Source organism: Platalea leucorodia (assembly GCF_965183815.1).
Source record: "Platalea leucorodia genome assembly, chromosome: 1".
NCBI lineage: Eukaryota > Metazoa > Chordata > Aves > Pelecaniformes > Threskiornithidae > Platalea > Platalea leucorodia.
The window spans coordinates 72441232-72464275 of record NC_138823.1 but is presented as its reverse complement, the minus strand read 5'-3'; the positions used below and the strand labels follow the sequence as shown (position 1 = coordinate 72464275).

The following is a 23044-nucleotide window of genomic DNA, read 5'->3' as shown; positions in this document are numbered from 1 at the left end:
GACACAGTGAACAGGTTATTTCTTGCTACAGAAACCTGTGCTTTTGGAAATGGCTCTTCACATCTCCCTTCAGAGGCTGAAGAGCTCTGAATTCTTCAGTTGCCCCTCACAGGTCACACACTTCCTACAGCCCTGATATGTCTTGCCGTCCCCATCTGCCCAGCTGCCCCCTGCTCTGCCTCTGACACGTGGTGCTCACAACCAGGCACCCCATCCCAGCTGAGGCCTTGCAAATGCATTGCAAAGAGGAAAGGTTGCTTCACCATGTCCTACGGGATCTACTCCTGTTTATACACTGGAACATGACACTTGCTTTTTCCTAAGTAGCCGGGGGTTGCTGACTCATGTTCAACTTCAGATCCTCAAGAACACCAGATCCTTTCCTAAACTGGCCAGGTTTCCACGCCCCACAACCTCAGCTGTGAAGCAGGTTACTCCTACCTAAGTACAAACATACCATCATTCCTCCCGAGCTGCATCCTAAACTTTCTCATGTGCTAAGATCATAACCCGTTCAGGACTTTCCTCTTATCTGTGACAGGCCTGGTGTGAGAGGACTTCCCACCTTGGTGTAACCTGTGAGTGACAAGAGATTTTTTTAAAAAGTAATCACCTTTCTGTGCCATCTTCCCAGCTGCCATCCTCATTCTCCAGTAGAACAGAACCATGTAGACCTGCATAAACATCTTTCACCTGTGTCCCAGAGCAGGCTTACTCCTGCACCCTGTCCATGCCTCCTTCTTCCACACTCTTCTTGTAGGCATCTCCCACCTGTCTGAAGCTACACTTGGAGAGCAAATGGTGAGCTCTCTTCTCTCCCCTCCTTGGGGAGGCTGCTGGGGCAACAGCAGAAAGCAGGCTCAGACTATCACGCCTCTTGGGTGACTCTGCATTGGGTTTAGACCCTCCCTGCTATATCTGAACAGTGGTTTAAAAAAATCCGAGGCTTCTAGGTCTGGTTGTGATAAATAACCTTCAGCAATTACCACACCCACCTCTACTCTTTGCTTTGAATACTGCTTCTGCACCAAACCACTGCAATTTTCTAATATTTAAAAATCCTCAAACTTTACACAAACGTCTCCACAACCCCTCTCAGTCCTCCCTCATCTGCAGCTCAGAGCAAGCCTGACGGTGATTTGCGCAGCTTTCGGCAGCTCAAATCCACACTGCAGGCTTCGTGCTGAACGCGTTGGGAGGCTGCCCCAACCACTTCACTCCCTAATAGGAGACATTTCACTCATCACCATATCATAACAGTACCTCCTCCAGCATCAAAATGGGCTTTAGATGCGTTCCCAAATGGCAGTCAATGGAACTGTTGAAGTGTATGTTCACGTGTATGTGTGTTAATGTGTATGCATGGAGGAGAGAATCTCAGAAGTCTAACGGAAGCAGCCAATGTGCGTGAAGCTTCAGTGTGGCAGCTGAGGGGATGAGACTTAACAGCTACGTTAAGCCAAACATTCATTTTTTAGGTTTAGGCTCTCCCTTTGGAAAAAAAAAAAAAAAAAGACTTTGGGTTTATTTCCTGCCTATGCTTCAAAAGAAGTTAAAAAAAACCCCAAACAAATCCAACTGAATTTTTAGCCAAACTTGCTTTAATTGCATTTAGCGTCTCACCCCCCCCCTTGTGTTACCAGAGCATGTGAAGTGGCACAGAGAGCCTAGGAATTCTGCATACTCTGGGAATTTCCCTGTAGAGAGGAATGAAGAGGAAACGGGGCGATAGGAAGAAGGCGGTGCTCTGCGCGAGTATCAATGAACAGCCAGGACCATTGGAGTGAAGCAAAAGACTTCGAGAGGACCCAGCGTTACACAGGAAGGGAACACAGACCATGGCAGGAGGACTGCTTATAAAAGAGAGAGGATGAAGTTTCATTTTTGCAGCCAAAGCTTGGGACATATAAAAGCAATGAGTGTTCATAAGTAAAAGAGGATTGGGATCACTAAAAACAAACCTATGGGTTTTTTTTTTCCTGCACCGTGTAAGCAAGAGCTCTTTGCTGGCCAGAGCTGGCTTCTTAAACTGTGAGAAGTACAACTAAAGCTGACAGCGCTGTTACACTTCCATGCTCTGCCCTGGCACCACCAGATGACAGGAGAGCTGGCCCATTTGCTTCCTTTAGGGAAGGCCTGGGAAGATGAGTTGTCAGTTCCTCTCCCCGCTGCCAGGGATGGTCAGCAGTCCCCATCCCCATCCCCATCCCCATCCCCAGGGACACCTCAGAAAGCAGAGCGGGCAGCCAGCAGCCTTCTCCCAGCCAGACAAACCAACCTTGGGAGGAAGGAGAACACGGTGATGGGGAAGTGGGTGTTCAGAAATGGTGATGGGAGCGGGGAGAATTTCTCCTGTAGGAGATGAAAGTATATGCAGCAGCTTCCTGCGTTACAGGATGCTGAACTAAGTTTTGAAGCAGGAGTAATCTGGAATTCTCCACGAGAAGAACAGAGCCTGCGGCAAAGCGTGTTCTAATAAAATACCAAGAAACAAATCTCAACTTGACAAAGCCATTGTCCTCACAGATTTCACCTTATCTACATAAAGATCATTAAAAAAATACTGCCTTGCAAAACTGTCATGCAAAATATGCCCACCGGGGAACTAAACTTGCTTTTCTTCATTTACAAATGTTTTTAATTAATGATAATGATAGCTAATGATATTTAATCAGCTGTCAAAAAATTCATTGTCCCAGATGTCCTTGCAGATGAGACAAACCCTGAAAAGCAGACACAAAATTTTCTAAGACAGATGAAATCCTCCCCCAAGTCAGTGGTGCCTTCCCCTTTCAGTCCCAGGCAGACAACGTATGCCTGGCCTTGGGAAATAAAACCACTTGGGGTGGCTAATTCAAGCAAGCTAACTCAGGTTAAACTAGGAGCAAAAGCAAGCGAGGAACTTAGGCCTCGGAGACAGCCTGCGGCTGATCTCGGGTTGCTAACCACGCGACAGCCTTTTTCACCACTTCACCCATCAAATAACTCCTCAGAGCTCAGCACTTCCCTCCCTCTCTCCCCCTTCCCCAGTACCGCACACCGGCCAAAGCACGCAGAGAGAGGAGCAGGCACAGCCCCGAGGCTTAGCTAACAGAGGAGAACGTGAGAAACCACGGGACGTGACAGAAGATGTCGTTGCTGGACGTAGCAGAGGAAAGCGTCAGCAGCGAACAAATGTTACAGAGCGTGCCCTGACGGACTGCCGGCTTTCACAGGTAGTTCACGGAGAGCTAAGGGAGAGATGGCCAAACTTCACAGAGCACTGAAGGGGAGCATCGGCGACTTTTTAGTGAGAACAACCTTGCAAGGCCAGCGCTGTCTAGGAAACCGTTATCAGTAATACCACATAAGGTCCAAACTACCCAGGTAGCCTTGTGAAATTTGACTATGGACTTAGCAAACCTGGGAGCAACGCGTGGAAAAAGCAGGGGTAACTGAGAGGAGGGAAGGGAAGGGAATAGGAGAACCTGTGTGTATTGTGGGAGAACAAGCATGGGAAAATGGAGAGAAGGGGGAGAAAAGGGACCAGCCACATGTAAGCAAGCTGCTGGTCAGTATGCTTGGCCGGTCAAGCCGCGATCACTGCAGTCTAGGCCATCTTCTCAACTGTAGTCCTGCTTTCTGTGGGGGTGTACGCGTACAGGATTGAGCTCTCTGGGCTGCCCCACGTGCGTGTGGTGCTGTTTGTGTCTGCGGGTGCTGGTAAAGGCACTGCTCTCCACCTCTTTTGCTCCGCATGGCTGGCTGAATGCGTGCTCCGTGTGCATGGACATCTCTGGAATACATGCTCAGCATCTCTACAGGCCGGGCTCAGAAACCAGGAACTACAGCAGCCTCACATCTAGCAGATCAGGAAGGTGAAATCACTTTAGCCTTAAAACCAATCCACTGGATTTGGCTTCCCTTAACAATATGCGCCCGTCTTACGAAATCTCCTTTCCGTCTCTGTCCCTAAAAAGCTGAAATTCCTTGAAAAACCATGTTTTTAAAGAAATTAATCAAACTGTAGAAGTTTCATGCTTCTCAATTTTTCAGATTATGAATGTTGCTAACTCCCGACAAAGAAATACGCGGTCTTCTGAATTTTACGTCATTTGCCCTAATTTTGAAGTCCGGTATGAATGTACCTGACACCACTGCCACACAAATGACTTCAGTTTAGGTTATAGATTTTTACGCTTTTAACACATTACCAGTAAAGCCACTGAAGAGGTACAGTGCGCAGCAAGTAAAAACTCCTATCTAGGCAGGACAGAATTTTTTACTTAGTTGGTCAGAAGACAGTATTAACAGGTAGAAGTAACACAAAATCAATCACTCAGCACAGCAAGGCCTTGCAAACTTGCAACCTGTCCTACCTCTGTTCTCACTGCAACACTTGGGCAACTCATCTGAGTTACAGCAAGAAACTCTTCATTTTACCTTAAAAGCAATTTTCAGACCTTTTTTTTTACTGTCAGAAATTGAGAATGAGAGACATTAAATACAACAGTAGAAACTGAAAATGAATGATAACAAATGGAGCCCTCCTGGGCTCAAAATTTTGATAGAGAAGCAGTATCCAGTTTTACATTCAAGTTTCTTGAAGCCTTGCTTCAAATCAGCCTTGCTTCTTTATTCAGTGAGCTCCAGGTGCTGAATACACAGACACTGAAGTCTCAACGCTCCCTTGCCTCTTTCATTCCTCCTCCCCATTCCCACAGTCCCTAGCAGACTTCATTGCTTTTCCTTCTCCAGTTCCTCCCATTGCATGTTCCACTGTAAAACTCTGCTTCTCCTAAATCCTCTAGGTGAGCTTTTTGTTTCCCTGGCCCTTTTTTTTTCTGAGCTCTTCCTTCCTCCCTGCCTGACTCCTACACTCCTACTGATGAGAAAGACTCGGCTCAGGGACACTGAGATGCTGGCCCTGCCACTTGCCAAAAAAAGTCGGGGGCTTGGCCCCTGGCGATGAAAAGGAGCACAGCTGCTTTGTCATCTGTTTAGCTACTGAGTTCATTGCTACATCATTACACAAGTTAGAGAACACTGGAGATGTATTAATGTTTTGTATTTCTACTTCTCCAAGGTTCTCAAAATTGCAGAAACTGGTAATGGCAGGTAAACCATTGCAATTATAATTCCAGCACAGATTGTTATGGGTTTAGTGGGGGAAAAAAAATTATAAATAACTAGCTTCTAATCTGGAGTTTAAATTGTATTAGATCAGTACCTCCTCCTACTAATTAGGTGTGGCTACTTCTTTCATTTTCTTCAAGATGCAGGAAGTAAAAGATGTTTTTCATTGCCTCATTTTAAAAAAATATCATTTTTTTATAGCCTTTCAACATATGACATTGCTAAGCCAGGAACTACAGGTTTTTCAAACTGCTCCTCTTCAAAACATCTGTTCTTGCTTAATTCAATACATCTTCATCCTTGATATGATCAGCTGCATGTTTTACTGTTTGATAGTTTAAAGCTAAAGGTCATACTACAACTAGGAAAGGGGAAAAGAAAAGGAAAAAACAAGTACATTACAAACTTAGAAGATAAAAAGTACAAAAACCAACCAAAAGTGGAAATGTAATTGTGGTGGCAATTTGAAAACAGAGCCCTAGGGGCATTTCCAATGGTTCTAAAATAGCCTTAGCTTAGCATTTATCTTATTTTTAAACTGGAAGATTCCTCAGTTCTCAGAAGGTATGATGACTAATGCAGTCATCATGAATGCTTCTGCCAGAGAGAGAATGAATGGGAGTTCTTCTGAAAAGCTACACGCAACAGATCATGGAAGGTAAGACACCACCAAACCAAGAGGAGTAGTCCCACAGAGTCAAGAGAAAGTCATTATTCCAGAAACACGAAACAAAGAAGTAACACTGGGTCTAAGATATCAGGCTGGTGGAACTTCCCAACTCCACCAATCTTCCCGCTGTGTCAAGTCTGCCAAGACTCTATCTGAAAAAAAAAAATCACCATCTTCAGGAAAGTTGCATGGGAGAGACTGTATTTTTTAAAACATGACTTTTTCCTCCAGTTCAAAATTGAAGGTTATTACATGCTGAAATGAAAAGCAATATGCAAGTTATTACAGACATGCTTGCATTTTCTGTAGCGGCCTATTAATACGTGCAGTGGACAGTGCACAGAGAGGCTTGATTTGTGAACTTTACAACGTGAAGATAAGTTGTTTTGCTTTATAGGACAGTCACGAAACAGTCATTAGTAAGTAGAGAGCAGCATTTAGTCTGCAGAAGCTTTATTACTGGAAGTGACTCATACCAAGGGAGGAACTCCAGCTGAATCCAGTTTTTATCTGTTTTTTGTGACATGGTGGCAACGAGAGCAACAGCTGTCACTCAGAAAGGAAGCCTGTTTGGCCAGTCACTTCAAGGTACAAGAGCACGTGGAAAACAAGGGAAGCCAAAGGTGGTCTTCATCATTATCACACAGTGCTTTACAGTGTACTCTTGCAATGCAAGAGCCAGAGAGAAAGGTGTGGTCTGTCCCTTTACATTATGTTTTTTCTGATCTACTTTGACTAGTATTATTTTTGTCCAAAAGCTGCATCCTTCTATGTGTCTGGTGGCTGCTGAGAAAGGAGGACGGATTTTCCTGCAGGTCCTTCAACACTACAACTTGGGAGCATGCCTAACAGCACTGTGTTTTTCCAAGCATTCACAGTTTGACAGTAAAGTAGTAAAAAGTATTTATTCTGAAATGGTTTGAAATCTCGATCCTTGTACTGTAGCGCAAGTTCGGTTAAGGTGCAGAGGCTTGACCAGCAGAGTTCAGGCTGGCTCTCAAAGGAGATTCTTGGCTAGCACAGTCCTAACAAAAGGAGCTAGGGTGCCGGTGGATCAGCCCCTTTTCAAAGTACAACACACACACAGTCTGAGATCAATTTAAAAAAATACAGTTCCTATTTTATGTCCATCTCTGGCTTGAACAGTCTCTCTGGCTACCATTAGCATTGCTGCAATGACAGCATTTCCCTACAGGTCTGCTTTCCTTGGCTCTCCTTTGCAGAGTGAGAGGAAAACCTCTCATCACCAAGTCTTTCCAGAGATCTGGTGTGTCAGGTTAGATGGATGTGCATCGAAACTTCTCTCCTTCAAGCTAGGTAGTAGTAGCCTGCCTGCTTGATACTGGAATAACTGGTGGAAAACCTCCTCTGAAAGCAGGTGATTATAGTACTGAACTGCCTTCCTTCCCCCTCTCAGAGGCCTCCATCTAGCCAACTTTGACGCCTGAGAAGCAAGCGATATACTCAATTTCATTTTTTCCCATCTTAGACGTTCCTCAGTTCACTCCTTGCCAGCAGCTAAAGTTCCATTTTCAAAATTACTTGCAAGCTCTAACACTCTTTTTCTTGCACGCCTAAGAGACATCTTCAACACTCATCCGGGAAGAAGGAAAAATGACATTGTGCATCACAAGGCCATACTATATGCTTTGACCCCATCCACAATGCAAGAAGGCAATCCTCCTTTTGGTCAATTTGCACACGGGTTCCCTGATAAAAGGGTCTGGGAAGGGCTTGTCGATTCTTTGTGCAAACCCCCGACTGCCAGCTTCGGAAAGGCATTGCAAAACCCGATCCCTTTGTTCGCTTTGCCCGTGACTCACATCAGCTAGAGAAAAATAGCTGAAAATCAAAGTCTAAAGAAAAAGCCCACACTAAAACAATTTACCAAAAGTGCCAACGCTTCCAGTATTGTATTTCAGTATTGTATTTCAGTATTCGATATTAGTCGTTAGTTTGCATGCCAGGGCCTGGCTGGGGCTGAAGAGCCATATATTTCATCCCAAGTTACAGACGTGGTATCGCCAGCTTTTCGATCCCACCCCCCCAGTTCCTGGGGGAGAGGACGCAGGATGAGCGAGTTATTACAGGGCAAACGTAACCCCCCTGCAAATCTGAACACACAGAGCGGAGAGCCAGGTCTGAGCTCCGCTGGGGCAGAACGGGTTTCCAGCTTTGTTAAACGCGGGAGGAACGTATGCAGAGAGACGATCAGAAGATACCCTCAGCCAAGACGTATCAAGCAATTCTGCAGCGTGTGGAAGAATGCAGCTGACTACAGGCCGGGCTTCAGATCAGTGTAACTGGCGCAGTTCAACAGGGAGCCCCGAGAACGTGCTTCATTTGGGTTCCGAAGGGGGCACCTCCTTCAGGCAGTTTGCAAGGCCTTTTTTTAAACAACTTCCCTGTGTATTTTGAACGCGTTCACAATGTGTTGATTTGTCCGTACCTAGAACGACTGTATAACACACTCTTTGGTAAAAATGGCGTGGCATTTCCTCGGGAGGTACTCCTAGTTGAAATAATTCAACACAGTGTACAAACACTCACACACCAGGACTATCAGGTCCCTGTATTGAGTTTGTGCATCTATAAACTACCAGTGGCTTCCTGTAGCAGCATGAATCTAGGACGCAGTATTGATTTATACTGCCAGAGCTTGCCCAATATTTTATTTTTAAACAAAAGGTGCTACTACATTTAACAGCTGAGTTAACCAAACATTTTCCACCTTTCTCCTCTCTCCCCATGTAATTTGGTTTTCACCTGCAGTGTTTTGTATTGCTTCAAACAAGAAATTGTATTCCTAATATCACAAGGCCTGTATTAGTCACTCGTTAAAAAGAATACTTTGTAAGTAACGAGTGTGCTAATTTTAGGGAAAAAAACAACATGCTTTTAAATTCAAAGCAACTTATTTGTACTCCTGGTTCAGTGCAGGGGCACCGATTCCATCGTTGTTCAGGTGACGAACGCTGCACAGGTCGGCCAGAGCAATGCCGGGGGCAGGGAGGAGACAGGTAGAAATGCTCCCTCTTCCCAACCGCATCCCAGCCCGTTTACTACAAGAAGCCAACTACGACTAGAGCAAGGAAGGACAGAGAAATTGGTCTCTTCTTACCCATCTGATCGCTCGGTGCCTTTGCCGGTACAGATTTCTGCAGACAGCAAGGAGGATGTGGGATGAACAAGTGAAAGGGGAGTGCAGAGCGCGTGAGCTGCTTTGCCAGAGAAGCAGAATGACAAGTGCTTCCCTCGAGGCGACACACACGAACTGCAGAAGACACAAGCCCCACAGGTTGTTCTTCACCCGTGCGCAGACCTCCCGCACGAGGCATTTGAACGCTTAAGGGCTGGTTACGCCTTGTGCTGTCTTTTCTTGTGATCTGCCAGGGAGATGCCTCAATTCAGGGCACCTTCGGCAATAAACCAAACCACAGGTAACACCACACGATGAGGAGGAACACTGACAACGAACCACACAGAAGCCAATGAAGTTATATGACAAGGACGACACTGTAGTATGAATGCAGGTGCGTGAATCGTGAAGCAACAATGCTCCACTTTAACATGAGTATTCAAAAAAAATTCCTCCAGAGGGCATGCAGAGCAGCAGCTAAACTAGGCTCTTGTTCCAATGGCTCCAACAAAATTTCCTTCTTCCTTTGCCAAGTAAAATGCTGCTGAAAGAGAGGAAGACTAGCCTGGGGAAACTGAAGTCAGCCGCTGTGATTACCCACCTTAGGCTTACTCTGGCATTTTCACATCTCAGTGCACAACTGCTTTATTGTTTTCCCCCCTCTAGAGACTGCACTGAAAACGCTGATCCAGCACAGCATGGGCAAAACTGCACCTATCCACCCTCCCCCAAAATCTTTCAAAAATAAATAATGCATCATAACCAGAATAAGAAGATTGAAAATTTTTATTTGTACTTAGCACATACAGGAAAGATCAAAACAAATATTAAAAGACAGCATTTGTAAACAAACGTATTTCACAAAAAGTTACACACTATCAAATTTGCTCTGAAAAAATTCATGGTTATAGCTGTTTATAAATGTATATTTATCAAAATCAAGTTAAAAACTACTTCATTTTTAAAATATCCCAAATGAAGATTCATTCATTCCAACAACTTCAGAGAGACCACAGATGTAAGGGCCTAATTAAAACAAATGCAAGAGTGAAGATGGCACTATGATTTCCAGTTTTTAAAAAAATAAAGCGGCAAGTGATCAAAATGTCAGCCAAGCCTATTTAAAGACCTAGGTTTGTAAAATATACATTCAACTTTGCAAATGTCTAACTTAAAAAAATAAAGCTATTTCACTGGATTGTCCTCATCTTGCAGTGTACCAATCACGAGCTGTGTTTTTGAATCCACTCAGAGAAAAGTTATCAGTAGGTAGTTTTATGCGATTGTACAGTTCACTTCCATAATCACATTAAAAATAAGAAGACAGCAGCACCCTTTTAGCAAGGATTTATTTTTAACATTCTTGCCTTTATAGCAGCAGGTATGGTTTTGGGGGATGCTAATCAGTATGTCAAAAAAGGAATACACACATTCCATGAGGTTTATTATAGTGTTCTTTCCCTATACTTGTTTTCAAAGTTAGGCAAGCACCTCTATTTTTGCTGCAGAACACAAAAATTAAAAACAAATGACACCCAAACCTATGACTAACTCACTAGGCTCCCTTTGCTGGTGGTCCACAAGCCATTTTGATTGCCAGTGTGAATTCTGTTTTTTCCTCCCTCCAGTCTCCTATTTGCATGTCAACTAAAAAACAAAGTTTCTCAAACTTCATCTATTAATTTGACTCAAAAGAAACAAGACAATAAAAATAACTAAGGCACAAATGGCTGATCTTCAACAGCAGGCAGAGGGGTCACAGATTCGAAAGTATGGTAGAACGTAAATCCCGAGAAGTATTTCTGGTCTTGGGGAACTGAAAATTCTTACCAGCTTTCACAAAAGGTTTTTCAAGATTTTTTTACAAAGATACGGAAAACACTTTTCCCAAGAACGTCCATGAACACTAAACACGGATGGGTGTACATACAAAGACACACACTTTATGCACAATACACTTTGAACATACTGCAGACAGACAAGGACCATGGAATGCAATGATCGTCTAAGATGGCAGGTGAAATGAAGATGACTGTTTTTCAGAGAGTCGTCATGAGTTTGTCTTGGTACACCATACTTTGGACTCCTCCTAAATTCTTCTGGTTCTGTTCCTGGATATATCGTAAATTGGTGTCCTCTCCACTTGTGGGGGGTTTCCAATATGGCCTGTCATCATGATAGGGTGGCCTGTACCATTTGCACAGTTATTGGTTAGTGAGGGATGGAAGTAAACTTACGAGCGCTACACAGCAACATGAGTTCATCCAGCAAGCGCTAAGCATGCGCAGGGCGTGATGGGCAGCTACCAGCAAGGGAAGGGAACGGTGACGCCTCTACAGGTCTGATGCAGAAGCCACTGAAGCAACTGGGAATCTTTTAGCTGGTTTCAAAAGGCTTTGAATCAGAGCTCAGTCATGAAAAACCCTCTCTGTTTTCAAGTGTTACAGACCAGTGTCGTGCAGCAATGCTCCTGAACCCCAGAGGGATGGTGGGGAGGGAGGAGCAGGCTATGGGAAGACTAAATGCGTACAACAAGTAACTAAAATAAACCATACCATGCAAAAAGTTGAGCTCATGAAAATATCTCCCTAAGGCCTAAAAAATTAAGAAAGGCAATCCTATTAAGAATGAAAATTGCTCTTCTGTAAATATTGCCCTTTGTTCAGGGCTGGTGCAGTTAATTACGCTGAAGCAGCCTATAAGGTACATGATTGCATTTTGTTCAGATGAACACCTAGAGTATAGCCAGCACAGGTATTTCTCTGTGACTATGCAGTGAAACTTGCAAAAGTACTAAGAGGAAAAATATTTTTTTTCTTATTTGTTCATTACTTATTGCTGCTTAGAGATATTAACCTCAACCACTCCTACAGTGTCTCCTGAATCATTGGGGGGAGGATATATACATAAATAAATATTTTGAACAGCATGTAGGAAACCACAATATTTAAGATTCCCTTATTACCAAACTGAAGTTGCACTTTTCATTTTGGTAATTTTTATTATGCTAGCAGAAATACAGGCAGGTTTAGATGTTACCTTTTTTTGGAGATATTCTAAAGTTATATAATGACGACTGTTAATTGGAATTAATTTTCTCAGAAGACTGAGCATTAACTTAACTGCAAACAAATAATTTCACTGAAACTCTTCTACTAAGAAGACTGAGACACAAGTCCACATATGAATTCACAAATTATTTAACAAAACCCCATGTATAACATGTATTGCACAGGTATTTTCATCTCAGCCCTTGGCCTGTGCCCAGCAGAAAGCATTTCATGCATCTGTGGTTTGAGCTCAAGTTCAGTCGGATGGGTTAAGCTTTCTCAAATCAAGCTATCCAAGACGTTAGACGTCCAACTCTTCCACTTCGACTCCAAATTAGAAGAACCTGAAGCTTCCATTTTAACCACACATTTAAACGCTTCTACCCGACTGGGACAGAAACTCTGAGCACCTTTTCTACCGAGCTTGCACGACTGAGCGTTCAAGTATGTTTTTTAGACTTACAAGCCTAGCTATAAGAAAGCCATTGTTCCTATTTCACTGACCTTAATCTTTGCCTGGGCAGCGGAGGGGCTGAAGGGGGAGGTTGTCTACACACATTACAATACATTATTGTGCTTATTTCAATATCACTCTGCTCCAGGGTGAAATATTTGGCTTTAAAATATTACAGACTAGTATCATAAGTGAAGAAATTTTTAGAAAAATTTCAGCAAAACCACAAACAATTTATAAAATCATTAACCTCTCTCGGCAATCACTCTTTTGTAATGTGAAATTGTACATTTTAAATCGCACCCAGAAAAATGGACAAGTAAACACTAAAATCAGGAAGAATCTTGAACATGAAGTACAGGCAAAGTTAACTACCCAATTTAAACAGTCTTGTTTCTCACATAAATTTAGTATCTGCTTTACTGCTGTATACTAGGAATACTGAGATGACAATGAGTATGTCTGCTTCTCTGCCTCGTATTTTTAATAACGTATTTGCCTTTTTCCTACATTCTCAGACTCAAACTCGGACCAAATTGCCTTTTCATTCATTTTAAGCTCAGCTTCATCTCCAGAGCCTGCCTACACTAGGAACAAAGTCCACCTATCCTGATATAAGAATATAGAGATAAAAACGTAAGATGAATAGGAATGAAGATTAGGGTATTGTTAGTTTTCAGTCAAGACAGTAATTATTTGTCTAAAATACTGAGTAACCTTAAAAAGGTTACTTTTTATTAGGATAAAATGGCAGCTGATTTTTATCACGTGTACATGCACAGACACATATCCACCAGCAGGTGCGTGCCTCCACTGTGCATTCCACCAAGCTGGTTCTAACTTGGACTGAATTTCTTCCAAAATTTCTTTTTACTCAATTTCTCTCATTACTAGTTACAAAATAAAAAAGTTTGCAAGAAGATAGCACAAGAGCACATACAGGAATATTTTTGTGAAAGTTCTCAAAAACTCAATGTTACGATTTCACTAATTATCTGTAAACTGCCTGATACATTGTTCCACATACATGTTATTTTTCCATACACATTTCTGCAAAAGATTAAAAAAGTGCTGCAATGCAAGAATCTCTTCACTTGTAACTTAACTTTACCCTAAAATGAGCTGCTTCTTTGTCTTAGGAGATCAAATACTGATCAAATTGCAATTAGTTTTATTGAAGCTACTGAGCATCTTGCCATCCAATACTCCCCCCTACAGAAACACACTAAAGTTGTATTTCAAATTCTGAATTAAAAATCAACCTGAAAAAAATTTTCATCAAGGAGATTAGGACATTCCAAATCAAAATCTAAATTGAAGTTAATTTAATACTGCCTCTACATCACGTATTTCTAACTTCTGTTTGCTTTTCATGTGCAGAAAATAGCCCAATACATCCACCAAAACTTCATGCCATCAGATTAAGATAAAGAAAGAAGTAATCATCTTTTTCAGAAAGTGAAGATTGCTTACCTTACATTCACAGGTGTATGTGGATGCCAGTGTGGCTGAGCAGGATGTATATTAGGATGATACTGTGGCTGCAAGTGAAAATATTGAACCCGGTTAATGAAATCATATAAAAACTCCCTATAACTTTAACTTTTCATTTTCCTGGGGCCATGAGGAACATGCTCCCTGTGAGCCCTAGAACCCCCACTGTTTCAGACCTTCTCCCATGCCATTTAGGATATATATGAGACCTCTTGGTGATGAGCTTGCTCGTTAGGACACACTCATGGGGAAATGCAAAGAAAATTGCTTTTCTGTTTGAGAGACAACCTGGGACATCTTGTGCTTCTCATCGAAAGCACACCAGAAGAATGTCAGCTTTAATCAAAGGTGGAGAGTGAGAAAGGTTACTATTATAATAGCAGTCTTCAGGAGGTCACCTATCTTTGGTGACAGCATTTCTCTCTCATATCCATGAGATCTTGAGGAGAAACAGTGAAACAAAATCACTAGAGAGGCTTTTAATAAAAACAAGTGTTAAGACTAAGTTCTCATGCACACGCTCAGTTTGGATGAAAGCACAGCTTGCTTTCTCAGTAGCACTGACTGCTAGTATCACAGATGAAAACCGGGCAAGGATTTTCCTTGAAGTGTATAAAGGAGCTTGTTTAAAAAAAAAAAAAACCACACCAAAACAAACCAACCAAAAACAAACAAACATTTGACTAGCAATGAATTCCTAAGTGTTTTGATGGGGAAGATAATTGCAACCTTGAACTTGTCACGATCATCCGATGTGAGAGGCTGCTCTAGACAAAGGCGTTGCTCACAGAGCAGTCTCCTGGGGTCCACCATATTCACAGTCCCAAAGGTATTAACCTGGGATTTCACGGGAAGGGAAAGGGAAAGGGAAAGGGAAAGGGAAAGGGAAAGGGAAAGGGAAAGGGAAAGGGAAAGGGAAAGGGAAAGGGAAAGGGAAAGGGAAGGGAAGGGAAGGGAAGGGAAGGGAAGGGAAGGGAAGGGAAGGGAAGGGAAGGGAAGGGAAGGGAAGGGAAAGAGGGTGGCAAATGGAGTGTATTCAGCTTGCAGAGTATCCAAGAACACATGGGAAGAAAGGGAGAAGAGTCCCTCCACGTTCCCCTTAACTCCCAATGTGATGCTGTTTATTTCTGAACCACCTCAGAGAATCTCACTCTAGAGTAAGGAAAAGGGGAGGAAACCAGATGTACTAATTATAGAGAGCAAAAATATTTAACACTAACTAAGAAAATGACAATATTCTCCTCAACGATTGTTATGCTCTTACCTGGTAGTTATGGACTTCAGGAGTATTTTTAGCACTAAGGGAGAAAAAAAAATAGCTTTTATGTAATCAATACATCTATGTCACAATTTCCTGTAGTTCAGGGTTCTACTCTTCAGGGAAGTATCGTAGTGAATTAAAATTCATATTCTCAAGGACATCAATATTTTATTCAAGATATATACCACAGCAATTAGGGTGCAAGAAAGAGGGGTGCAAAATTTTTTCTTCGTTTTACATTTATGAAACAGGAACAAATAATGCTAGATAAGTTAGCATAATAACAACAAAGAGAAAGGAAATATGCTTTACTTTAGTCTGATCTCAAACACAAAAAGAAAAAAAATTTTAAAATAGAAGCACTTGAAGTCTTATTGGCAGCCCCCAAGAAGAATCTGCTGCTGCATAATAAGAGATCCCAAAGCAATTAATCCCACACCAGAGAATTTGTTTTGACAAATCCTAATGCAGAAACGGTCTTCAGAATCCTGTTTGCCTGACAACAGCAATTGAGAGGTAGAGAGAACTTGGGCAGTCACTTACCATAGTTGTGCTGCTTTCACGGGATTGTTTGCTTAAAAAGAAAGAAACAAAATAACCTTAAGACAGGTGAAAAAAACTTAAGACATGAAATATCAGTCATTTTGCAGCTACTGTGACTGGGATGTTACACTACAGCTTAAGCAAACCCTCACACAGACACATTTGCACAAATGCATCAGAATCGCAAGTGTAGCCCTGTGCTTTCTAGCATTCCTGTGTGAGTACATAAAGTAGGCAGACATGAACCTCCCTCTGCTTCTGCAAGAGTCAAAGCCCATCAAAGATGACAGCAGACACGAGTATGCTTCCCAAATGTCACAACAGAAGGACTGTTGGCAGAGCGAGTTCTGCACAGCCAGAGCACTACTTTTCTCACCTTGCTGTAGCTACCACGTCAATACTACTGAGTCCCTTGGAAATCAGAAGCTACCTCTCACAGCAATTTTGCACCTTACAGAAACCAGAGTATTCCTGAAGTTGGCCTGTGTCTTATTACAGTGAACGATGGTAGCCAAAAAAGCCCATCAGTTGGGAATACAGGAAGGCACTGAGCAATCTTGAACAAAAAGGTCTTAGCTCGTGCTTTGGACAGGCCGGAAAGAATGGTGAAGAAAGCAGTTGAATAACTGGGATGTGTAATTTCTTTTTCCTGACAAACAGCGTATTTTTCAATAGCATTGAAAAACTGTTGAGTGATACAGCTTCAAATCCAAGTCTCTGCTGAATGCAGAAAGTGGATGACAAACTTAATGAGACACTGTAGAAGTCTCAGAGACACTGAGCTAGGACAGAATCCAACGCTTGTGGGCTGCAACTAGGTACAAGTCTTTACGGCCAAGAGATGCGTAAAAGACAATCATCTAAAGGGAGTTTTTGAATTAACTTAACAAATATGCTGTTGGGCTCTCTGGAGGGAGATCATCTGGATGTGACAGAAGTTCTGCTTGGCTGCTATGCACAGAGAACTAAAGTGAGCATAAGCCACACTTTCTCTCTTCTCCCCCCATCTCACAGACATAAGTGTGGAAGGACTGAAACACAAGGTATAACCTGCAGGTCTCACAGATCCTGTTATTGTAAAAATAAAATTAAAATAATCTACTCTTATGAAACCATCCACACTTACCCTATAATTGACTCTCATGTATCACGTAACAGTATCTCACAAATTTAATACATTTGCATTTCTGCAAAAAACTGTCATGTGCTAAGGAAGGGGGGGGAGTGACAGCCTCTAGAAATGCTTGCTACCCTTTTCCTCCCATTGTACATAAGAAATAGAAGTCCTCCCGTAATACCACAAGGACTTTTCATGGAACTAAGGTTCATATTCTAGGAATGCAGAGGAGTGCAAAGATATCCTAAGGGAATGTCAGCTCACCCTGCTCCATACAGCAACTACACCTCCAGCCTCAAGTAATACAGAATTTAGAGGGGATTGTCTTGCAGTGCTCCTTCCTAGGTTTTTCTACAAGGAAGAAAAATCTCAGCTTAAGTTTTGAAGGGCAAATGACAAAACCACAAGGGAAATCAAGTCCTTGTCATTCTGTTCGAATTCAGCACATTGCAACTCCCAGAGAAAGCTGGTTAAGGTCAGAGTCTGGATAGGTGAATAACATGGCATTACAGTCATAAAAACAGCGACAACTGCATAATGAGACTGCTCAATAACCCTAAAAGTGTCTGGCTAGATAAGCAAGTCAGCGAGGCTTTTGGACTCTGCTCCACTCTACATGACAAATGCACTTTTTCGAAGAAAATGTTACATGCTTTCCCTCATTGAGTTGGATGCAACTTTTCTTCCCTCCTCAAATGAGCAACAAAAAACCCCATAGGCTCCTTCTCCATAGATGGGGGATGGAAGAATTAAGTGTAGACGGAGATTAAAAACCAATAGATATGAACAATGCACTCTGACTTTGGAGAAAAAAAAATGTACATTGTGATTTTTTAGGTCTGACATGTTTTTCTTTTTATACTGTGGTACAGATTTTATGGTTGTAATACAACATTTATATGAGTTACCAGGATACCTGCATGACTGGTTCAGTGAACACATGTACAAATACTTACCCTTAAAAGTTGAATGCCTTCGAGAAGGATATCGCTTGCTGGGCCTTCTTTCAAATGTACTAGTTCTGCGTAATCTTGTCCCATGTGTTGCTTGATACTCTGTCCGCCCACTTAAAATACAGAAATAAACAAAGTTAACTACTGCCTTTTGCTGGATGCTGTACCTGCTCCTTTACATAAACATAAATATATTGCTGTTACTTCGCTAAATACCTGAATCTGAAGCGTGATCCCAGCCTTATGAAGTCGGATCTACTAGATTTACTATTTGCTGGGGCTCGCAATCTGAAGAAAGCATGGTGCTCCACTGCACACTTCCACAAATGTTTGCACGTTTTGGCACTGTCTAACCGGAAAACAAATGTGTGCTCTTGCTCTCTGCCCTAAATGCAGAAACAAAAGCTTTGGAAGTTGGCATGCATGATATTAGTTACTGTCCTTGGAAGGAGAAATACAGCCTGGGCCAACAGTGTGCTGAGCCTCCCTTGTGTTCTTACCACCCTGAGCACACACCACACTTTGTTGGATCAGGCCCAAGTAAGGGAAGAAAGTTACCTGTTCATCATCTTCTACAACCACAAGCGTTAGTTTGCTCTTTTTAAAGTCCATTTTTGTGATTTTAGGCCTAAACACAAGAAGCAAAAAGAAAATTAATGGAAAAATAGCATTTTGTAATCTAGGACAATCCTCCAAAACGTGTGAGTGATTGGCAATCCTGGAACACTTCAGGAATTATAACAAAAGTATGATTTCCTGGAAATGTGACTGTTTTTCAAAAAATATTTAAAAAAACATTTGAGAGTGGTACTTCTAACCAGGCCAATTTACGTTCAGATTTAACCTTGTAAATTCAATCTACATTACCAAATATAGTCAAGATCCCATTATGTAAAGGAGAAAGATTTCAGCATTTTAGCAGAAAGCAATATAACACAAAACCAGATTACCAAAAGAATAAGCCTATTTTGTTGGCTCCTTCAAAGATCAATATGCCAGTTGGTGTCAGTCCAAGAGCGTATTCGCAACCATCTCTTCCCTGTAAGCAAGCACAGAATCAATCATCAATATGCCATTAGTAGTGTAAATCTTACTACAGTAGTATGTCAAAATCCATAGGTTTTAAACTAAACAATAAGGTTTGCATACTTTTTTTAACATTACAGAGCAGAAGAATATGCATCTGTATTGGGTGCAAACTGGCAGATTTTGGCAGCAGGGGGCTGCAGGGTGCCCTGCATGGGAGGAGGCCGTGTGCTGTCCCAGATGGCTGTGGTGCCTGTGGAAACGGTCCTGCACCAAGCCTGCAGCCAGGGGAGCCCACACCTCAGCTCACACGTGTTTAAGAGCAAGCAGTAGCTGCCAGGGGAAGGAGACACAAAAGGAAAAATTTGAGGGACGTGGGAAAAGGCATGTGGAAAGGGACACTGTGGGGGACATGGCTGGAGGTGCACTCTTGGGAGGAGCCTCTCCCTGCAGGAGGAGGTACTTCTGAGGGACCATGGCCCAGGGCAACCCACACCACAACAGGGACACCTCTGAGGGACTGATCCACACCAGGGCAGGGACAACCCTGAGGGGCCATGGCCCATGGGTGCCTCACACTGGGGCAGGGACAGCCCTGAGGGACTGCAGCCCACAGAGAACCCCCACCAGGGCAGGGACGGCCCTGAGGGACAGCGGCCCATGGGCGACCCATGCAGCAGCAGAGGAGCAGTAAGATGCATAGGTCAGCAGAGGAAAATGAGTGAGAAGCAGGAAGCAGCACCAAGAAACTGTTGTGGGGATGACCCCAACCTTGTGGGCTGCCTTGGGAGGGACTGAGTGTAACCTGCAGGGAAAACAAGGGGAGCCGGCGCTAGGAAGAGGGGAGGAGAGGTGTTGGACTGAAGTTGAGCTGGGGAAGGGGGAGGAAAGATGTTTCTGTGTTTGTTTTATTGTCGTCTTCTTTTTGGTCAGTACCCAAATCAGTAATTAAATCTTTATGTTAATTGGCAGTATATTAAATTAAGTGAAATTCCCCGAGTCAAGACTGTTTTGCTCAAGACCACATCCTCATTCAATGTTCCGACCCCACATTAATAAAATAAAGTATAACGTGGATCTTACCTTAACTACATGCATATCTACACCATACATTTCTAGCCATTTAGCTTTGTTCAAATAGCACAATTCGGCCTGCGCCGGGCTCTTTCCCCTAAGAACATAAAATATATTTATACTCTACCATATGAAATTTTTGTCTGTTTCAAATGTTTTGAAATTTGTTCCCCTATCCCTTCTCTTTGGGCCCTCAATCTTAATGACAATAAATGGCATTACAAGCTTAGCTTGTATTTTTACCCTCTTCCCTCCAAATGAAAATAAATAGGAGGGACAAAAATTGAAAAGGGTCTAAAATTGCCAATAAGGATGAGAGTTCAGGTAAGACAGCAACACCAAAATGTACCATATTTATTAATAAAAGACAGGAAAAAGCATTTGCTACTACCCTGAACACAAAACTTTGTGGGCATGTGTGACAGAAGGAGAGAAAGAGAGAGAAAGAGAATTATTTCCAACATAAACAGAAAAAAGATCAGACTGCTTAAACTGTTATGAAATCATCTAAAGAAAAACAAACAAACAAAAAAAGAAAACTCACCCCACCATCCTTCCCTAAATTACCGCTTGTCATTTCTAGGGAGGGGGAGGGCTCGAAGTCTATCTACAATACTTCTCAACTGACAAACATAATCACTGTTTTACGTCTGTTGAAGGGGAAATATTTGACTTCAGAAGAGAAGAAAACCTCCTGTTGCTAGAGACACCACTCCCACACAGGTACCCTACCTGCACTCCTTCCATTTCTGAAAAATGTCAAATTCCATTGCTTCAGTCTGGTTTGGTGCAAACCTGAATTCAGACACGAGTTCTGGTGTGTGCTCTGGGTGCTCACACTCTCCCAGCTCAGCTGCAATCAACCAGTTGAAAAGTTAAAAACATAAAGATCATGGGATGACCAGAAACATTTAATCCCATAATCTCCACAAAGACAGTGACAGTTTGTAAGTTTCTAAGTATGTTGTAGAAGAATACACTTGTGCCAATGTTTTAATTTAACCCCCTCTGCCCCAAACTCAAATCAGATTTTACAGCAAAAGTCAGACGAATGCATTTGCAGGAGCGGTGTAAGGTTATGGTACAGAATTCTGACATTCAAGAATGTCAGAACTAAACCCGCTTAACTAAAGATGCTTCTCTGGATTTTAAAGCATTTAAAGGAAATAAAGTTTCTGTTAAAAAGAAAAATCAATGCACTACTGTTTCAGAAGAGGTTACTTTGAAACTTCCTCTCATTGCAATGAGGTCATACCTTTCATTCCCAAACACTTCCCATTCTATTGCATTCTTTGTGACATTACTCTTCGTGTCAAAACATGAAGAGAATACATTCAAAATGCAACCTGTTGACTGATACACCTGCTAGGTGGTTTTGAGCACTTAAGCTTCGCTCAAACATTTAGCATTCCTGAGGGTATTACACAGATTGAGTTTGCTGATCTTCATTTCTAACCACTGCCTCACACACATTTTTTTCTCTTCAACAGTAATCTTCCATGGTGAGTTACAGTATTCTTATCTATATGTCTTTTTCTTTAACAGAGATATCTCAGCTCTGCTGCTGTTTCATCTACGTTGGAAGCCTATTTAACACAGATGATGTGAAGAATTACTGGCAGTCCAGTCTCCAGTACATAAGAAGGAGCCACAACAAAAACATTAGCAAGGAGGACTTCAGGGAAAAAAAAAAGTAAGAAACCGAAGTTTGATGTGTTGACAACCACCTAGGAAAAACACAGGAGATTCCTCTACTAGTTAACTGAGACAAAAAACAGGGAATGAAGGCTGACTCTGCTGTATAGAGGATGTGTAAGGATGAGAAGAATCGTCAGTGCGTAGGACAAAAGAGAAGCTAGGGCAGAAATATTAGGTACAAGAAAAATATCACCCTTGTTTCTCAACAGCTGCGCTCACTATTTATTCACTTTCAGGCAAACAAACGATGTCATAATTTTGATCTCTAAGAAACAGGTCTTGAGAGTACGAGCCTCACCAGCTCCCCGCACAGAGTGGAAGGGGAGCAGCAGAAGGGGGAAGCACGGGCTCCGTGGGAGGATGCTCTCACTAGTGTCTTTCCTGGTGGAGTTACGTTCCCTGAACGGCTCAGCAGCACCAATATCTTTAAACACAAGGGCACAGCAGAGGACCCATCTCTTCATTTGAGGTTTTATGATGAAGTATCATGCTTTGGCATGCCCATCCTCTGGTCTTTTTTTTTTTTGGGGGGGGGGGGGAGGTTACATAACACATTTATATACATTACCTGTGTTGTTAAACAAATAACTGCATAAACTGGGGGACATTTTTAAAAGGAAGTTTCCTAGAAAGCTTTTGAAAACTGCAAAAATGTGTTTATTTGTAAATATATTGTTGATTCTTTTACACAGAAGGGGGAAAAAAAAAAAAGTCTGCACTATCCCATGAAGATATCTTATGATTAGAACTGAAAACTGGAGATCTGAGAAAAAGTTTTCCTTTTCAGTTTAATAAGTAGTTTCAAAAGTATACCTGGTTAAATACGAAAGCCACACAAGACTAATGAAGTAGTTAAAAACTTATCCTAGCAGTGACGATTCAAGTTTGATTACAACCTTTCTGTAGATAATCCCTAAGTGAAGCATGTGATTATGCATCTACTTCACAAGTTTCCCCATACTGCAAATTGATGTTATTTGCTACAGAAGTTCCTTCACAGGACTGGCAACAAACCAACAATTTATGTTTGAAAGATGATTCACACAAAGAGCCAGCCTATGAAACTGTTTTTTTGAAACAAAGAAAGAATCACTGTAACAGAACAATTTCGTTGTTAAAGAAAACGTATGAAGTTTAAAGCTGTCCTGTAAAGAGAAAAGGCCTTTCTTTCATAGGGTTAGAGCATCAATTCCTAAATACCCTTTTATAACTTCTTCCTCACTCTTAGGAAAGCAACACTAAGGAGCAAGACTGGATTTCACAGAGTACCTGTAACCTACTGAGGAAGGAATAATCATTTGACATTTCTTTAAACTCTTCTGCTTAATTAAAAGCTCCCAGTCTCAATAAAATGTAGGAAATGTTATAAAAAATACTAATTATAGTATTTGCCAGCAGAGATAAATAAATTAGTTGCAATAATGAAATAATTTTGGAGAAACTTATTGCA

At 42.0% G+C, this 23044-nt stretch overlaps 1 protein-coding gene across 2 annotated transcripts in view; it reads right to left on the bottom strand.

Annotated features, from left to right (window-relative positions):
• The window catches only part of EPB41L4B (erythrocyte membrane protein band 4.1 like 4B), a gene marked incomplete at both ends in the record, with an annotated part of 177372 nt that overhangs the window by 74360 nt on the left and 79968 nt on the right, over positions 1 to 23044 (bottom strand). Inside the window, 10 exons of one of the 2 annotated variants that reach the window (XM_082304049.1) lie at positions 10964 to 11111; positions 13902 to 13969; positions 15187 to 15220; positions 15727 to 15757; positions 17800 to 17909; positions 18013 to 18182; positions 18355 to 18424; positions 18747 to 18835; positions 19906 to 19993; positions 20629 to 20749. In XM_082304049.1, coding sequence (XP_082160175.1) covers positions 10964 to 11111; positions 13902 to 13969; positions 15187 to 15220; positions 15727 to 15757; positions 17800 to 17909; positions 18013 to 18182; positions 18355 to 18424; positions 18747 to 18835; positions 19906 to 19993; positions 20629 to 20749 — 929 coding nt within the window. Of the gene's footprint in view, positions 1 to 10963; positions 11112 to 13901; positions 13970 to 15186; positions 15221 to 15726; positions 15758 to 17799; positions 17910 to 18012; positions 18183 to 18354; positions 18425 to 18746; positions 18836 to 19905; positions 19994 to 20628; positions 20750 to 23044 lie in introns of those variants that run through there. The other variant, XM_082304048.1, reaches the window with a different exon arrangement.